We start from the raw sequence: 20200 nt of genomic DNA on the forward strand, positions 1-20200 counted from the left end.
GAAACTACTTGCAGCTTCCGAATTTCCGTGGAACTGACTTGTCACATTGAATGTTAAATCACCGCCGTTCTAGAATTCGGTTGTCGATTCGAGATCTCGCAGGCCTCGAGCGGGATTTTTTCTCCTGGCGTTTGCACCTAACTTGAATTGTGTTACCTGATGACGGCGAATCAGTGTGTCGCACATAACTAAGCGCAATGACTAGTTCGCTGTTGCTACACTGACACTAAACTTTCTGATGAAAGACTCGATGAAGTAGGGCGAAGTCCTTTATCAGTAGTTTTTGCTTTATTATCTATCATTGCTACGTTTTACAGCCGCAGTACCGCTACAAGTGCCTGGTGTTACACACCGGCAGCTTAAAAGTATTCTAAATCTCCTACGTCGGGTTCCCCGAAGTCGACATCCACAAAGCTCGTTTAGGTCACTAACTTTTGGTGCCGATATTCCAAAACTCTGCATGAACTTTATTTTAAGGACTTCGAAAAACAATAAACGTCCGTAATTGCATCAACTCATTTCCCTACTGATACTAAACAATAGCTTCAGCTTTATTTCTAAATTAACCTTCTGCAATAACAAAATAAATGAAGTCTTACACTTAAGAGAGGACTTGTAAGCTTAAAAAGACGCAAAAACTAAATACCGGTGACGGCGCCGCCTTGAAGTTCCAGCACCAGCCCCTCGTGATGTAACAGGCGATGGTGGCGCCTCCTCAGGTTTAGTTAACTTCTTTCGGTACAGATGAATTACATTGTATTCTAAAGCAACTGATGGCTGAACTTATCAAATTTTGGTAAATTTTACCGACTTGCAACATTTTAAATACGAAAATTTTTTTTTGCAGACACCATCGGCGATGATTACTAATGTAAGCGAATAGCCCGAACGAACCAGTGGACGAATGGACCACTGCGGGAGAGAGCCCTAGAGAGCGAGCGAACGTATTTTTCTTTTTTTTTTTAGTCCATCTATCGACCACAGACCAGCCACCGACCACCGTTTGGTCATAAGCGAGAAACAATGAATGCGATAGCAACATGTTAGACTATATTTCACGAAGTGTAACACTCGTAGCTGTAGTATCAATATGAATTTAAGTAAATTTAAGCTAAGTAAAAACGAGCTGTTGTGCTAGTGCTCCTCTGTTTGAATCCTACGATCGAACAATTTCATTTGCGTTTGTTAATTAAAGCCAACGTCTTTCTTAGCGACCCCGAGGTAGAGCCCAGACGCGCCAATAAAATTGCATAATTTTCAGGTTTGGGCTCTCCTGTTATTTCGCGCCTTAAATATTTAAGTCTGAGAAGATCTAAGACAGAAGGCATGCGGTGTCGGTGGTTTGCTTCATGATCTGTGTGCGTGGGCTGCCGTTCTCGACTTCTCAGGAATCATTTCGTCAAGAGTGTAAGAAATACCATGAGCAACTTTAGTCACAGAAAGGTGTGGCAATATAACCCGCATATACTGCATGTCGTATAGCATGACGCGGCATTTAGCATACGTATGCCGAAATATATGCGGAACCTCACGGCGTCGTCGACGTAGACGACAAAGATTCACTTGGAGTGCCTATATAGTTAATATCGCAATAATATAACGAAACCAGTGGTGTAATACTGGCGTGGTGGAGATATAAGGTTCCGCCACAAAATTCATGAGCTAGAAGCCTGAATTTGCCCATTGCCCTTTCTATCATACAACCTATTGCTACGAAATGAAGGAAAATATAGTTTTCAAAGAGGGCCTCGTCTGCCTAAACTGACTCAGTGTATACGCTCTCGCAGCGCCCGAATACAACGCCGAGATGACTCCCTTCCAGAGCAAGGTCGTCAACATGACCCTGTGCTGCAGCGCGAGCGTCATCGGCGTCGCAGTCTTGAGCATCCTGGTTTTGGCGCTGACACATCAAGCGAAGCGGTTTGGCGAGGGCTCACAGGCATGGTCATTTGTACTACCGTGACTGTCAAGGCGATGTGTGACTCGAAAGAATCGTCCAACCAATTAGTTAGTACATGAATCTTTCAGCCGTACCGAGATACGAGAAAAAAATTGCAGTTTCACCCGCAACAAAGCAGTGACGCTATAGCCGGTGAAATGTAATGTGCAGTAAGCCTGACTCTAGTGTCCCTAAACGATCTTCGACTGGAAGCTCTTGCTCCACTTAGACGTAGACGGCAAAGATTCACATGGAGTCCCTATATATTTTGCATCGCAATAATACAACGAAATCAGTGGTGTAATACTGGCGTGGTGGAGTAGACGCATATGAAGGAGAAGGAGCTGCCTTCATGAAGGCATCCATGAAGGCAGCTCAAGATGCCTTTATGGATGGATGGATGCTATGAATGTTCAACTTGAAATGGGGGCGGTGATTTGCACCACCAAGCTCTTGTTCTTGTTTTGCCTAATGTCCTACCTAGCTTTCTTTATAAGAAGAAAACGATATTTCCTAGCATCAAACTCTCTGAACTACTATTTGGAACTTTGTTTTTGTACGGTTCTGTTAGTCTCCCCACTTTCCTGCCGCCAAACCTCCTATCGCTTCTTTCTAATCTCTGTTGCGGACGTGTTTACTTTCCCCATGCCATCCCTGAATCCAAGGGCATCAAGTAGAGGCCAGAGGAGCCAAATCGTAGAAAGTGTCATGAATAATGATAAAACTTGAATCGGTACTAATCAATTTAGCTCAATACTCCGATCAACGAAACCATCAGTTACACTAATAAGGAAGGTATGTAATATTGAAACGACACAACTAATTCATGTTGCTCAGTATTTCAATCAATAAACCAATCAGTCATGCTAAGGAACAAAATGCCGCACATTAAATTTTTATTCCGTGCTTTCGCTCAACACTTCGCTCAATTTCGCTCAACACTTCAATAAAGAAGCATCATTCACACTAAAAAGGCAAACATGGAACATTACAACTTCGCGTAATGCTAATCAATTTCTCACAGAGCGTCAATTAATGAGCCCATAAGTCAATCTAAGAAGAGAAATCTAGTAAATTACCTTCATTCATCAAACTGCCTTACTCACGCTGTGAACATTAGAGGACAGTTTATACCGCTGTCAGCACGCTCTGAGACTGCAGCAGTTCAAGATGCCGCTATAGTGTGAAAGTGTTGGCGCAGGGATGCAAGTCGCAGCAGTGCCTGGACGCATCCCTCTACCTGCGTTCCGTGGTTGAGCAAGACCTGCACCCGTGTGTGGACATGTATAGTCACGTGTGCAGCCGGTGGACAAGCCGACGGCAGGGCGTTGGCTTCGTGCCGGACGCCTTGCACCAGTTCCTGCAACGCTTCCGACGCCGGCTTCAAAGCTCGTTCGACGATGTCTTGGGAGACCGGATGGCTCCAGGTAGGCCGAAACTCTATGGCCTCTGAGATCCGACCGCGCGCGTGGGCACAGGGGCTGTCGGGTAAAAGCATGTAAAACTGACACTGAATGGTGCGCATGGGCTTTGGGAACCTCGGGTGAAAATAGAAACTGAGTTTATTATGCGGTTGATGAATGGCAATTTGATACGGAAATATTCGATGCATCTTGTATATCAAACAAGCAGGAGGCAAGGGCGTCAAATGCTTTCATTGGGCACTCAGCCTTAAATAGCCCTCCCGAGTAATGTTTAAAATAGATGTGTGAGTTTATTGATCGACAACTTTTGCCTAAACTAAAAGATGTCTCTGTAATGAAGGTTCCGCAGTTGCAATGTCTCCAATGGATCATTTTAAATGGGACCCCATGTTCACCTCCCCCTTTTATATAGATTCGAGAAGTGTGGCTTCTTTCTTTACAATATACACGTGGTGGCTATAGAAGTGCTGCGTCATCGAAGCGAATTGTTTATGCTTAAATATGGTGATGCATTTCCTTTAATGCAAGGCGACATAGCGCGCTATCTTTACATTAATCTAAACGGAACTACCACCTGTACCAACTTCGCGAACACGTGAGCAGCCCATGCATCATGCCCAGGCATGATGCAGCCTAGGCATCATGCGATCGGTGGAGGCATGTCATTAGTGCGCCAGACACTTGTTTACTAATACGAAGAAGATAACTATTAGTGAAATCGCATAAACTGCACTTTAACTTCGAGCTGCTTGTCTCATTGGGAACGTCGTATCGAGGACGTCGTACCGACGGAAAGAAAACAAAGTGCGAAGCAGCTGGCTTGTGTCGTCCGTCTTCCTGTTCAGGTGTTCTAGAATCGCCCTTCAAGACGATACGCTAGTGTAACCGCTGGTACATTGTATTCAGATGCTTAGCGGGCACATACGATAAAACACCGTTGCATACATGCAACGCGACTGACCGATAACCAGTAACACGGTAATTCGCGCTTGGCGGTCTCTTCGGAGTGTTGTTGCTATCGGTGCAAAGCCTTTCGGCAATGTTCCCTTGTACGCCATGTTCGACCACTACACGTTGAAGCATTGGGACGAAGCTAATTTTGGCCTTCGCGCGACATTTACGTTGGCAAGTAAACTTTCCTCACGCGATTGGGTGGCAAATAGTACAGCAGGTAATAACAATGGAGGCAAGCCGAGTATAGGGAGAGGGACTCGATGTGTCTATTAGATCGCAGCAATGAAGTGCGCTGAGCCGGTAATGAGCATAAACGTTGATTCATCATCATCATCATCAGCCTGGTTACGCCCACTGCAGGGCAAAGGCCTCTCCCATACTTCTCCAACAACCCCGGTCATGTACTAATTGTGGCCATGCCATGCCTGCAAACTTCTTAATCTCATCCGCCCACCTAACTTTCTGCCGCCCCCTGCTACGCTTCCCTTCCCTTGGGGTCCAGTCCATAACCCTTAATGACCATCGGTTATCTTCCCTCCTCATTACATGTCCTGCCCATGCCCATTTCTTTTTCTTGATTTCTACTAAGATGTCATTAACTCGCGTTTGTTCCCTCACCCAATCTGCTCTTTTCTTATCCCTTAACGTTACACCTATCATTCTTCTTTCCATAGCTCGTTGCGTCGTCCTCAATTTGAGTAGAACCCTTTTCGTAAGCCTCCAGATTTCTGGCCCGTAGGTGAGTAGTGGTAAGACACAGCTATTATATACTTTTCTCTTGAGGGATAATGGCAACCTGCTGTTCATGATCTGAGAATGCCTGCCAAACGCACCCCAGCCCATTCTTATTCTTCTGATTATTTCCGTCTCATGATCCGGATCCGCCGTCACTACCTGGCCTAAGTAGATGTATTCCCTTACGACTTCCAGTGCCTCGCTGCCTATTGTAAATTGCTGTTCTCTTCCGAGACTGTTAAGCATTACTTTAGTTTTCTGCAGATTAATTTTTAGACCCACTCTTCTGCTTTGCCCCTCCAGGTCAGTGAGCATGCATTGCAATTGGTCCCCTGAGTTACTAAGCAAGGCAATATCATCAGCGAATCGCAAGTTACTAAGGTATTCTCCATTAACTTTTATCCCCAATTCTTCCCAATCCAGGTCTCTGAATACCTCCTGTAAACACGCTGTGAATAGCATTGGAGATATCGTATCTCCTTGCCTGACGCCTTTCTTTAATGGGATTTTGTTGCTTGCTTTATGGAGGACCACGGTGGCTGTGGAGCCGCTATAGATATCATTCAGTATTTTTACATACGGCTCGTCTACACCCTGATTCCGTAATGCCTCTGACTGCTGAGGTTTCGACAGAATCAAACGCTTTCTAGTAATCAATGAAAGCTATATATAAGGGTTGGTTATATTCCGCACATTTCTCTATCACCTGATTGATAGTGCGAATATGATCTATTGTTGAGTAGCCTTTACGGAATCCTGCCTGGTCTTTTGCTTGACAGAAGTCTAAGGTGTTCCTGATTCTATTTGCGATTACCTTAGTAAATAGTTTGTAGGCAACGGACAGTAAGCTGATCGGTCTATAATTTTTCAAGTCTTTGGCGTCCCCTTTCTTATGGATTAGGATTATGTTAGCGTTCTTCCAAGATTCCGGTACGCTCGAGGTCATGAGGCATTGCGTATACAGGGTGGCCAGTTTCTCTAGAACAATCTGTCCACCATCCTTCAACAAATCTGTTGTTACCTGATCCTCCCCAGCTGCCTTCCCCCTTTGCATATCTCCCAAGGCTTTCTTTACTTCTTCCGGCGTTACCTTTGGGATTTCGAATTCCTCTGGACTAATTTCTCTTCCATTATCGTCGAGGGTGCTACCGGTACTGTATAAATGTCTATAGAAATGCTCAGCCACTTGAACTATCTCATCCATATCAGTAATGATTACGTTGATTATAACACTAAACGTTGATTATAACACTAAAATTCCTAATAGCTCCAACAATGCTCTTACAAGCGTTGTGGTACTTGACTTCCGTTTCTTCTAAGCAATGGTAGGCGATGTTTTCGTAAAGTCGCAAACTGATATATCAAGGTAACGTTCATGTGTGCGATTCAACCCGCGTTGTGCACGCACATGGTTCATTGTTGGAGGAGGTCCAGAAATGAATTCTGCGTGACGGCTTCTTATCACCAAACACTGACGAGATAACACAATTAATAATTCAATAGCAAGCACAAGGTGACTTAACAAAAATAAAAATTGCAATTGCAATTTTCTATACTATTCGAACATGCAAACCTCATCTCGATTAGCTGAATGATGCTTGATTGCGCTTTGCCGGCGCACATTGACTATTATGACATAATTATTAAGGGAATGTTCTTACACGGTTGCATTGTAAATGGTTTTGCTGTCGACTGCATTCGTCGCGTGTGATAGCGAACGGCGGCGTTCAGCATCAGTGCAAATTGAATCGCCGAATTCACGCGTGAGTTCCAACCCGCGCCTGCCTTTCTTCGCTCTTCGCGTCTACGCAGTTATTCGGATCGGCAAGCGCTTGCTCGACGACTGCACCGCGTACATGAACGCGACGGGCTCCAGCCTGCAGCGCGACGTCGAGTGCGTGCTGGAACAGGTGAACGTGACGGTCCTCTTGGAAAGCGATTCGCACAGCACCGCTCTCGTACGAGCGATAAACATCTCGTTCGCGACGGGTCTCCACAGCGCCGTGGTCGTCGCACGAAGGAAGGATGATCGGAGCACGTTTGTCCACCTCATCAACGCGCCCTCGATACGACGAGAACTGCGAGCTGCACCCACGGACGATGACGTCGAGGCTTACTTCGTCGACGTCATACGCCACGTGTCCTCCGATGCCGTGGACATCGCCCGCGAAGTGTTCGACGTGGACAGCGAGGTAGAGACTTTCGGTGAAGAAGATGTGAAGAGCGTACGGCTTTCCGCTGGTGAACTAAAGAGTGACGCCGGCTTTCCGTCGGGTGTCTGGAAGCGGGCGTTTGGTTCGTTCACCGACCAGGGGCTCACGGTGACCGACGTCGACATGTTAATATTCACCGGATACGAGCAGACCCGGAAAGTCTTCCAACATCTGGCCGAGGCTCGGCTCCGAACGACTGCGTGGTACCTCATAATTACCATTCTCGCTCAGGTAACTTGAATTTTGACCCGAGACGTTACAAAGACTTAACACCAAATCCATGACGTCGCATATGTTGCATGCAAGGACTTAGGGAACGCGACTACACGTGTCCAAACAGCGCTTTTATAGCGCGGAAATTTCCAGTTACCTAAATCTGCACTGGCGTCTGGAAGATAAAGCGTTTGTTGCCTATAATCAAACTAGAGGTGACGCAATCCACACGTGCTATCCCGGGGATCTATTACGAACGCTGTCTCTAGGGAACTACGTCTCGCAGAGCGGAGGCAGAGAAGGCAGGTCGAGTGTGATTTCGTCGTCAGAGCTTGTATTCCTTCTTTGTCAAGGAATATAGTTTATTATTTTCAATCAGAGCTCAAGTTTGGATTCCAATTACCCCAGCCACGTATATTAACTAGCCGAGACAGCGGTCCAGCCAAGAAGCTGCCTCGAAGCGGAAGACACGTAGAGATTGTTCAGCCTCAACCAAATCAACCAGCGTTGAACTCTTGCAGCATTCAGTCTGTCTCCAAACATTGAAGCTGTTTAAATCTGGTTGAGATTGTACGGGACCGTGAGAGCAAGACTGTGAACGTCTGAGCATTGACAACTGACTGATCAGAGTTCAGCTCTAGAGAAACAGCGCACAGGGATAATTATGCGCAGTGCGAGCGAAAATTAATAGCGCTGCGACGTGTGAAACAAAGCGCATTATACTATATCAAAGCCATATCCAATATCAGCTAGAAAACACACAGCACAAACAAACGAAAATGGTCACTTAAAAAAATTTCTCTATACTAGCTCATCACGTAATTTTTTTTACACTGTGCATAATTCATTCTTTGCTTTTTGTTCTCGCGCAGGCTCTTCAATATGACTTCGCCAGACGCTTCCACTCGAGCGGTGGGCAGGACACCGTACATCTCTGCTTCGATGCCGTCAACGCTGCCTTACATCTGCACTGGCATTTGGTGCTGCGGGGTATCGCTGTGACCCACCCGGCAGCGGGAATCGGCCAGCTCAACTCCATTTTTTTCAACGTCCACCGAATTACCATACCCGACTGGCTCGACGAAGAAACGGCGGCTCTGGCTCGCAGAAGGCTCAACAAGACCTCATTACACACACTGGCGCCGTCTGCCGGTGATGGCGACGTCAAGAACGCGAACACTACTTACCTCCAACGGGAGCCGCAACCGTCCTCGGCGGAAGAATCGATGCGAAGTTTTCCAGGAAGTTACGTCGCCTTCCGCGCGCTTTCCCAGAGAGAGAGCGTCCTGCACAATCCGCCCCACTGGGTAACCGCACGCATGGCGTCGCTGTGGGCTCACCCGTGGCCCGTGTACGATGTCCTCTACGACAAGATCTTCCTGCCGGCGGCATACCTCGACAGTCCCGTGTTCTACAACGAACGCACAGCGCCACCATTTCTCTACGGCACTGTTGGGGCTGCGATGGCTAAGGCGTTGGCCGACGTCGTTGGTCCTTATAGCAGGTTGGTACAGACGTGTAGCGCAATCTGGAATCTTTTGGAGTCTTCACAGACGAGAATTTAAAGGGGCCCTGAACCACTTTTTATCGAAGTGGAGAGAGGCATTTCAAGTGAAAACAGCCTATTTCAGAAATAATTTGCCGCAAAGAGTACTTCGATGCGTTCAGCAGAAGCGGAGTTATTGGTAATCAATCAACGGCAATCAACGGCGTCCACTGTGCACCCGTTCCTCGTTCAATGCCTTGCACTGTGAATGCTACGGTGCAGTGGGGCGTGCCCCATAACGCTCCGCCTTCTAAATGTCACGGTGGCACGCATTTCAAGTTTCATTTTGGATGTTAACGTACAGGCCACCACTTCTGTCCTTGATGCCTACGACGCGCTAAAAATAAGCCAAACTCGATTGTCCTCAGCGAGCCGCAGTGCGCTCAGCCAATGGACTCGTGGCGGCACTCCGCGGCGGCCGCGGTGTTTGCGCCATGTAGCCGACCGCAGCTTGATGTCAGTTATCGGCCAGTGGGGAACCAGCGCTGGATAGGCGGCGCGTCGAAAAGAGTGCGTTGCACGCCGCCCTGGCGACGAAACGCGGCATATTCCAGCCTCTCGACCAGACGACACGACGATACACACGTGCGCGGTCGTATTATAGTTCGTATGTTCCCGTTTTCCCGCCGCTTCAAGCGGACAGTTTTCGTAAAGAAGCTAGCGCCATCAAGTAAGAAATGACGAAAGAAGCTTTTTAAGCTTTATATATTTTTCACAGTGTGTCGCAGCGAGCACGTGTGTTTCTTTAACGGTTGCGCCATATGGTTGCGCCGTGGTCCGTTGCCATGCTTGCGTGGCAGCCTGCCTCGCAAATCTAGTAGCTATGGCTCCGGTCGTGCTGCGCTATGGTTTTGGAAGTATTAGTTGGCCTGAAGACATTCCTTATTTCTCTGGCTAGACAAAAAATGCTGAGGTTACTTCACCACGGCAGTCAATGGAGAAGAAAGCTTTATCGCATCAGCTGACTCACGCAAGCAAAGGTTTGAGTGCTCCGCTGCTGGATCCGTAACAACGCTGGCTGCATTTAGCACTAATTACATAAATTTACCGAATGCATTTCAGCGCCGAGTCCTCATCCGCATGCGCATTTTTGAAAACACATAGGCGGCTTAGTCGCGCGTGCGCCGCCAGTATGCGCACACAACTCGTATTACAAGGCAGCTTCCCTACCACATAATTTTTGGCAATGAATGGATAATATTTACCTTTCGTATCGTTCGCTTAGTGCGGTGGCGTTGGAAGGGGCTTGGCGGTGGTATTGCGAAGGAAAAATGGTTGGTACATATGGTGTATGGTACATGCTATTCCTCATTTTATTTCCGCCGAAATAGCGACTGCAGATTCTGCTTTTTGGTGCTGTCTGCCATGGCTGACCGTCTTCACTATCGAATAAATCAAGCACACACGCGAAATTCAATTGAGAAACCAGCCCGACACCGCTTGACAGAGCGACAAGACGGGAACTAACTCCGCTCGCCTGACTGCTTGGATCCAACGCCGCCTCCGTTGTTGTTCTTAGGGTTCAAATGGAAAGACGCAGAAGCATACATCCTTCCTCATCCCGACGTAGTTGTGGCACCTGTATACGCAACAGTATCGTCGGCGTCCTTTTGTTTTCCTTCGATTTTCGGGGCACACAACGCTACTACCAGTAGCAATTTTCTTCCGCGGGTGCGGCCGCATTGTGCACGTTCTGACCGCGAGGGCGGCGCTGCAGGCGTCGTCAAAACTGCAGCGCTGGTTTGCCATAGCAGCCGTCTAAGGGAATGCCAAAATAAAGAAGAAAGTGAGGGCAGGGCCTTCTGTTGAAAAGAGGGCGTTTGAGAGAAAGGTGATTTGGCGATCCGCTTGCGAGCTCCATGCACCGCGTACGACAGCAAAACTTGGCTGAGGTGTTCACAGCAGCGTATGCTACCCGCGGTTTATGTTATTTCACGACGTTCGAGGGGTCATTCAGGGCCCCTTTAACCACGACTTCTCATTGAAATTAACCTTTACGGAAGGGGTCACGTTCTGCTACTATTTCGCTGGAAAATCATAGCAAGTGGAAATTGTGTGTACGGTACTGCACAAATACAGATTTCTTTTACGTTCACTCGCTTTCAGCGAGTTGCGATTGTCTTTGCCGAGTGAGATAGTAAAAGGTGGTACAGGCTAATGGCCAGAAAATAACTCTCTAACGTGCTCTCACAATTCAATCACGTGTGCTGTGTTTGTGACTGGTCCGGACGAGCGCTGCGCCTCCTTTTTGTGGGCACATTACTTCCCCGAGTGAGTGCGTGACGCATGGAACTTCCTTAATGTGTTCGTTTCATCCATGAGAAAAAGAAAATGCTGAAGTATTGGCACAGCAACTTTGGTGCACTGCTGCTGAACAGAAGGTCGCGCGTGCGACTCCCGGCAGCTGCTGCCGCATTCTGACGGGAGCACAATGCTGGACCTAGTCTGCGAATATGCCTCAACGTTCGAACTCGAGTGTTAGGCGTGCAGGCGCGATTTAAAGCTGCGCCTTTCAATCTCGGCAGCCACGCAATCCTCGCGTACTCGCTTTCCATTTTTGCGTTCCTTCGTCCAGATGGAACGCCAGCTCACCGCACAGGTCGCAGGACTCGTGGTGGACCATCCCGAAGCTCTTCGACGCTCAACTGCGGCTGGGATGTCTGCGGACGCGCGCCGACGAGGACGTGCTTCGGCACCCGAACCGGAACCCCCACCCGAAGACGTCGGAGGCCTTCAAGAGCAGCGCGTTCGCCTGGATACGCGCCGCCAGGGTCGCGCACGACGCCATGAGGACCGCCGTGCACAACGACCGCGGTGAGGGTTCCGCGCGAGACCCGCACTGGCCGCAAGCCCAGAGGCAGTTCTTCGCTCGCTTCTGCCTGATGGCCTGCGGAACCGAGAGGCAGGACGCTCTGAAGCCCCGGGAGCGCTGCACCTGGCCCCTCCTTAGTATGCCTGAGTTTGCGACGGCGTTCGACTGTCGAAACGCGTCTTACAACGATCTGCGAGAGTCGTGCGCTCCTTTCTGAGACGTGTCGTCGTCGTCGTGTGGCTTATGTTTTTGCGGCACCTGTGCCTTATAAACGCTCCCCGTCTTCATCGAGCCTGTGTTTAGAGAATGTCAAGTTGTACGTTTAATGGTAGAGCGAGGAAAAATATTAGTTTGCCAATTTTTGCAATACCTAGTGTAACTGTAGCGTTCACAAGGCACGTTCGGAACTTCGACCACGTGGACTCAAGAACACGCTCGCTATACGGCTCAATACTGAAATTCCTTTACGATGCGTTTTTTCCACCCGTTCTCCTTCCTATTTCTTTTTCTTTCTTTTTTTTACTAATACACCTCGTAGAACTTTCCAAAACAATATGTCGCATTCATAGGCCCTGCTCTCTCCGTGTAATACTTTCATGTTCGGGAAGGCAGTCACATATTATGGTTTCCACTGGAAACCTTTGCCCATTCCCCATCGTAGGTGCGCGCCATATTTAAAATGCAAGAACAACAAGATCAGGAGAGCGGGGTGCCTTAGCCTTACACGAGCGCGGTGAAGACCACGACAGTCTGACTTTTGCAACGACCCTTTGAAAGATTTCCAATTTCATATGGGCATTGGTGGTCGTTCTCGTGTCTTTCGTCCATGGCTTACGGGTGGCCGTGTGCTCGGGATGGTTTCGACGTGCTCATTATTTAGGTATTTTCATGTCGCTCACCACGCCGTAAGCGCAAATTGGGCCACATGAGCGTTTAACAGCTGATATGCCGTTTTACCTCCCAAGCCCAAGATAAGTAGTCTCACCAGAAGGAATCACATAGGCTAAAGCACTAATTTCCCCTTGCCGTTTTCATGGAGCGGAGCATTGCAGCGCCGTCGCCTCCTCTTGCTCCACACTAACACAGAAGTTTCTTTAAGGAAAAAAAACATATGGGGAGCAGAGATAGTATTGAAATATGGCCATCTGACAAGCCAATCAGCAAACAATCATTCTAATCCTATCTGCTATGGCCAACATGGCGATAAGCCTAAGCGACAACTTCGTAAAAGTTGTTTCTACAATCATATTAGAAGTAAACTGCACTCTCTACGTGCTATCTTTCTGTTCGGAGTTGCAGAGCCTCGGTGCCGCCGAGCCAGCCGAACTACAAGCATGAGCTTCATCAAATGTGCCAGCCAAAAATAACGACACTTCATTCTCAGGTAGATTTTATGCGATTGCACAGTATGTATGTATGTATGTATGTATGTATGTATGTATGTATGTATGTATGTATGTATGTATGTATGTATGTATGTATGTATGTATGTATGTATGTATGTATGTATGTATGTATGTATGTATGTATGTATGTATGTATGTGTTGATTGATTGATTGATTGATTGATTGATTGATTGATTGATTGATTGATTGATTGATTGATTGATTGATTGTAACGTCATCGTTCTACATAGTTTATTCTTCATTGTAAAGCAGGAGTTTTATTCTCTTCAGGCACCGTTTAAACTTGCCTGTAAAAATTTGTCTTCACGAAATTCCTTCATTCTTCAGAATCATGAAACGCGCGCAGCTTGCGAAACAGATTAGGAACTTTTAATTATTTAATGAGTTGTTTTTTCAAATTTGCAGAACGGGGACTCCATACGAGAACACTCCACAGCAACATTCGTTATATATTCTGAAAGCCCATAACCCGCCGCTTGAAAGATGTCCCTGACGTAGTGTGAAAAACGGTCAAAGAAGTGAAGACACAGAATTACGATATGGCCGCTTGGTGAGCTAACATTCGTACGTCTGCGTTCCACCTAACCTATTAAGATTGAAAGGCCAAGTTGAAATCTCAATCGCTTCTTTTTTTTCGAAATGACATTTTTTGCGTAGTAGATGTGGAATCCACCGAGAAACATTCTGCAGAAAAACATTTATGTAGTTTCGTACAAAAGATATCGCAACAAGTATAACCCTACCTGGCACCTATGAAACCGAAACTGAAAGTGCCTGTTGATGCCCGAATTCTTCAGTTTTGCGGGGTTTCTTTTTGTTATTTTGCATTAATAATACGTGTAAACAAGTAATTATGTTTCAGGGGTATTTTCAGCATCTTTAAGGAGCATTAACTCTCACAAGGAAGACGCACTACATTTAAAAACATCTTAACGTTCTGGAAGTTATTTCAGATGTCAAAGGACCAGTGTATTGTCTTCTATAGCGGTCCTTACAAGCTGTCGTCTTCTCTTTCATACTGGCAGCCACAGCATGCGAATGTTTCAGAGCGGGGAGGTGAGGAAAACAAATGTTCACTCTAATTACACACAGACTTCACAGGGTGCGGCGGACCCGGCTTCAAAGTGATGAGGCTGCACAACGAGCTAGAAAAAAATACGAAGTGCCACACGAGCAAAAGCACACAAGGACAAGTTTTAAGACGAGTCATGTTACAAATACGGGGGCTAATAGCTCTCATGAGTGTCTTTTGTGCGCGATGCAGTTCTTTGAAATCTTTTTTTGTTGTTGATTTTCTCAAAAACTATTTTTTTGCAGTTTTTTTTCATACGCGAACAAGCGTACCTGGGTGCTAATAAGGATTTTCTTGTCATACATTGCGCACCTATTTCTCACATTGTTGGGTGTGCAAAAAACCGCAATAAGTAAAATCGTAGAACAAGTTTTGAATATGGCGCCCCTTTAAAGCAGGGCGTTTCAGTTAGAAAAGCACATTTTTTTGGTTATTTAATCACTCTGACCTGAAGATTCACTGAATCTGGTTCATTGCACAGTTCATAGGGTCACTTATATTGCTGACAAAAATAATTCTGTGGTGATGAGGCGAATTAAAGTTATCAGTGTTGGCGTGAGACCCACATTTATTAGTTTTCTTAGATAAATGTATGCAAGAAATATTCTTACAGACTTTATGAGGCTGTTGTTCGTCTAAAAAGGTAAGCTCTATAACACAGACTTCTTGTCTCGTCTTGTCTTGTCTTGTGTCCCAGACAGTGGCGCGTACCCACTATGGAGGATTGGCCAAGAAGCAGGCGGTTTTCCGTGAGGTTAGAAGTATAGAGAAACTAGATTTGAATAGTGGAGCGTGGGACGATAGAACTGTAATTTAGACTTGCAATGAAAATATTGGTAAGAATTTTGATAAAATAATTTAACGTAAAGAAAGGAAGTAATGGAAACTATGGATAATTGTAGAAAATCAGCAAGGTACTCTCTTTGTCTCTCTAATAAAATTGTAAACTGCAAGAAAAGCATCCCTGTGGCTGGGTTCCAGTGATGTTGCCCCAAAGGAAAGAATGCTTGTCGAGGTTAGCGATAGGCCAAGTTTGGTAAATGAGTATTCTAATATTTTTCTTTGTCTTAGAAAGCGGCGGCATGAGAGAAAATAATGTTCGATGGTTTCAGGTGCACTGCAATAAGAACATAGAGGGGACATAGCGAGAACAGACCTGTGTAAGTAAAAATATAGAGGAGGTATACGACATCTCAATTTTGTAAAAGATACTTCCAATTGCCTTGAAGGACACCAATTAATATTCCATGGGAAGTTAAGATGGTGGAATTCAGAACACGGTGTTAGCATGTATATTGCAGAATTTTGAGATATAGCGAAATTTCTGTGCCTTGCCGCGGTGACATAAGCTGATGTCGGCAAAACAGATATGATAGGGCCGTTCAGGGATGCTCGTGCGAGTGAATCGGCCATTTCATTCAAGTGCAACCCACGATGTCCCGGTACCCAAAGCAAACATACTTTTCGTAAGTACGGAGGTATCATTGAACGAGATGTTCTTTGAATTGCTGAATTTAAAGATGCAGTTAGTGCTGTGCATACAGATAGCGAGTCGGTCACGATAACAGCTAATGGGTCTTTTGGGGGGAGTTTTCGTAATGCTAATCGCTAATAATTCTGCCTGAAATATTGGTGTGAAGTCGGGAAGGCGAAGGGAGTAGGACCATTGAAGAGATTCAGAGAAGATCCCCACTCCTGCCTTCTCATTGCAAACAGAAGCGTCAGTAGCTATTACGTTGTCAGTGGTTAGCTGGTGCTGGTGGCCGTGTAAGATATTAAATAAATATCGCCTTGGTAATAGTTTAGCATGATTAGGAAATATGTCCTCGAACTCAATTTTGAGGTCTGTAAAGGCATCATTTGAATGGTAAACTTGGCGTATGGATACATCCAGTTTTTGTAACTGTGCTTGTACGAATAGTATCTGAGGACTGTGGAATCTCGACCACGATACTTGGAAAAACTCAGCAGGTTCCGTGATAAAAGCATATTGCGTACGTCTTTTTGAAAACTCATAAATTTTTAAAAATGTCTGAACCGTAAGCATGCGGAATCTGCAATCTAGGGTGGGTATACGAGCTTCCTGATATAAAACAGCGTTGGCAACAAATCTAGGAAGCCCGAGGCATGACCGTAGAGCTTCTCTTTCTAAAAGTATGAGAGGTTTAATTTTGTAGGCGGGGCCACCGGAAAATATCACGCAGCCGAATTCTAATATGGGCCGAACATACATTTTATAGATCATCAGTAAGGTATCCCTGCGTAGTCCAGAGCGACGGTGGCTGAGCTGGCGGAGCATAGCTACGGCTAGTTCTGCCTTTGTTTTAATATGTTCAATGTGACTGCGCCAGGTGACTTTGCCATCGTAAATGACACCAAGGTACTTGACTTCGTCAACTTGAGGAATGATTTCCTGTCGGTATAGTAAAGTAATTTGCACCTGCGCAGTTAATGGGAATACCAATACCGCACTTTTGCTAATATTTAACGACATGCATAACCCCTCTAGCCATGTCTCCAGCATTCCTAATTCTGCAACGACTGTTGTAGTGAATGTATATTATTTGCGGACGTAGAAAATGCGATATCGTCCGCGTAAGCATAAACATGTACTTCCGGACACAAAGGAATTGTGCTTAGCGAAATATGAAATAATATAGGGGAAAGAACGGAACCCTGTGGTACACCTCTTGTCTGCTTGTGTTTGGACGTCAAAATACCGTGTTGGTAACAATAAAACTCTCTATCTCTTATAAATTCATAGATCCAAGCGGTTATATATATTGGGATATTCGTAGACTGAAGTTTATCGAATAGAATACAATGTTCTACAGAGTCGTATGCTTTTGATACATCTAGCGTCACCAAAGCTGCGTACTCTCGTTTGCGGCGAGCAAGTTTAACGCGGCTCTCTAAGTCTACATGGGCGCATCATATGGAGTGGCCGGGACGAAATCCAATTTGGCAAGGACTGAGAAGGGTGTCATCCTGCATAAAATTTGTTATACGGCTGTGAAGAACTCTTTCTATTAATTTGACGACATTGGAAGTAAGAGAAATTGGTCTTATGTTGTCTAAGTCAAGTCCAGCTGATTTTTTCTTTAATAGTGGAATAACTTTAGCTACTCTCCAGTCTCTTGGAACCCATGCATTCTTGAGAGAGAAATTTATTTTGTTTAGGAGTTAGGAGGTCCTGAGGCACATAATAAAATAAAATTTTAGCATTCCTGTTGTAATTCCATCTGGACCGGGGGATGACGCTGGCAGCGAAGTAATGATGCGTTCAATCTCTGTCGCTGTTATTATCTCAAAGTCGTCTGCCAAAGGAGGTTTCTCTAGGCTTAAGGGCAATTTATGTTTGAAACGTTGCGCAATTCCTTGAGCAATTTTCTCAAGTGATTCCGATACTTATTTTGTTGATAGAACGACAGAATCGACATTCACGGGCGCCGGTACAACTTTACGAGATCTAAGAAATTTAAACAGGGTCTTTTTATTGCAAAACTTCGAAAGGTATGTGTAGTGCTTGGAATCATAATCCTCCTTAGCTTTTAAGACTGTTCGTTTAAATGTAGTAGCTATATATGTATAATCAGCCCAATTAACAGGACTTTGGTTGAATAAAAATTTCTTCCATGCTGCTTTTCTACGTCTAAAAGCTCGCTCGCAGTCAGAATTCCACCAGGGACAATATGATCCACCCTTAGTAGATTGCACAACAAACTGAGCTTTTTTTGATGACTGTTTTTCTTTTTTGATGACTGTTTTAGAAAGGAAGATAGGCTCATTGCTTTAATATCCCTCTCCATGCCCTCCTGAGCGTGCAAAGCTGATTTTAATGCATTTTTAAATTTTTCGTAATTAACAAAAGTGCGCACAGTACTATCTAAACTAGTTAACGGGGTAAGCAGTTCAAAAATTATAGGGAGGTGATCACTGTTAGTTCCGGAGTCTACAGTCTTCCAGGAGGTGACAGACATGCTCGAGGTAGCAAACGTAAGATCTAGGGCAGATCGCGACTGACCCAGTACGAAAGTTTGTGCTCTCGAATTTAAGCAAGAGAACTGATTCATTAAGACCCAATCCCACAAGCGTTTGCCACAAGTGTCTGTTCGGAAACCCCATGATACATGATGAGAACTAAAATCTCCCACCAGTAGGATGTTTTTCCGACTGCGTGCAATAGAGGTATCCAGATAGCGGGTATCTTGCACTCCAGCGGGGAAGTACGTGTTAATTATAGAAAAAGGTATGCAACCAGGGAATATCATATCCAGTGCTAAGATTTCAAAGTCTGGGGACATTATCTGGTATGTTATAGTAGCTTTATGGCAGGTTTTTGATGAGACAAACAAAACTAAACCACCGCCTCGGAATAAGCGATCCAATCGAAAACATCGGAAATTTTTTAGATGAAAAGCCTCACCTGCAACAAGCCAAGTTTCCTGTGAAATAATAATACCTGGAGAATATTTAGAAATAAGATATAACAAATCTCTTGCAGCGGAAAGTATGGAACGACAGTTCCACTGAATTCCTGTTAAAGTTCCTATGGTGAATAAATCCGAGCAGTAGAAACTGCTTGGTCTAAAACGCTCTCTTTTAAGGAGTCCTTCTTAGTAGGAATCTCTCTATCGTACTTTTTGCCTTGGACTTGGTGGGAGAGCTAGGTTTTTTCTGTGTCGGTGACCTTGTTCGTTTAAGAGATCGGGGGTCCATGTCTACATCTTGATTTTCCATCCCATCTGTGTCAGAAAGACAGATTTGGTCGATTTTCTTAGAAGTAGATGGCTTAGACGACTCGTTATTTGTGCATGTCTGCGCGGTCGATATTCCAATTGGTGGACTCCGCGGTAGATCTGACACCGGATCCTCAATATTGGCTTTATTAGTTAGTTGAAGCCACGGAGCTAGTTGTGAGGACAACATCTGAACAAGGGAGTCGGCGAGATTTGTCATGATGCGCTCCATTGCTTTCTCCAGCGCCTTTTCTACAGAAGCTGCCACAGCCTCAGAGACTGAGTTTTCCATACACATCGTTTGACGGGCCGTTGTACCCGCATACCCCTGAGTCCTACTCTGAATTTCTCCAATGGCCTCACGACGAGAGCATCGACGTCTATCAATTATTTCAAGGATTCGAACTTCTTTTGACCTTGTAGGGCAATTAGGCTCATCTGCGGGGTGGGGACCACTGCAAAGGCAGCAGGACTCATTTCGGGAAGAACAATCATTTGAGTGATAGCTTTCACCACAAATTCGGCATCGTGTGTTGGATCTGCAGCCTTTTATCGAGTGCCCGAACCGCCAGCACTTTAGACACTGAAGGACGCGAGGTGATAGAGGCTCAACTCGGTATATCAGTGGCCATGCCTTGATTTCCGATGGGCGGTTCATTCCAGCGAAAGTAGCAATGACTGTTTCAGTGGGCATGCGCTTATTGTCAAGGACACGGCTGCAACGATACACAGAAATCACGCCTGCTGCTGAAAACATTTCCAAAATTTCTTCCGGATATAGACTTATGTCGACACCGCGGACTAGGCCTTTGGTACATGCAAGGTGATGAGGAATGAAACTGCTCACCGGATGTGTCGCGAAAACATCGAACTTCAGTGAATCTTGAACACAAGCCTGGTCTGACGAGCAGCGAAGAATCCCCCCCATGGCCGAACTGTCAAACCTCGGTGATTTGTACTCATTATCTTCTTCTAATTTCTTTTTATGGGGCTTGGCCTCACGCCTTAACACAGGTTGCCCCATTTCATTAAAGCTTGATGCAGAGGTGCAATCATCCAGCACAATCTTCAGAATTCGTGTTAAGAAGATATGCCTTTCAAGCTAACCATCTTGAATTCGTAATTGAGTACGTAAAAAGGTATAAC

At 45.6% G+C, this 20200-nt stretch overlaps 1 protein-coding gene across 1 annotated transcript; it reads left to right on the top strand.

Moving 5' to 3' along the window:
• The first annotated feature begins 3221 nt into the window (after positions 1–3221).
• On the top strand, positions 3222–12124 carry LOC142563180 (uncharacterized). Its single transcript, XM_075673731.1, has 4 exons — positions 3222–3366; positions 6865–7496; positions 8351–8982; positions 11600–12124. The coding sequence occupies exons 1-4, from the start codon at positions 3222–3224 to the stop codon at positions 12051–12053; spliced, it is 1863 nt and encodes a 620-aa protein (XP_075529846.1). The 3' UTR covers positions 12054–12124.
• Positions 12125–20200: the final 8076 nt, after the last annotated feature.

The sequence above is a fragment of the Dermacentor variabilis genome, chromosome 11 (genome assembly GCF_050947875.1).
Source record: "Dermacentor variabilis isolate Ectoservices chromosome 11, ASM5094787v1, whole genome shotgun sequence".
Taxonomy (NCBI): Eukaryota; Metazoa; Arthropoda; class Arachnida; order Ixodida; family Ixodidae; genus Dermacentor; species Dermacentor variabilis.

What these genes read in the sequence shown, in the direction of transcription:
- LOC142563180 (XM_075673731.1), top strand. Translation starts at nt 3,222, where the DNA reads ATGTATAGTCACGTGTGCAGCCGGTGGACAAGCCGACGGCAGGGCGTT. An exon ending in TAATTACCATTCTCGCTCAG is followed by an intron (nt 7,497 to 8,350) that starts GTAACTTGAATT and finishes GTTCTCGCGCAG; the next exon opens with GCTCTTCAATATGACTTCGC. An exon ending in GTCGTTGGTCCTTATAGCAG is followed by an intron (nt 8,983 to 11,599) that starts GTTGGTACAGAC and finishes TCCTTCGTCCAG; the next exon opens with ATGGAACGCCAGCTCACCGC.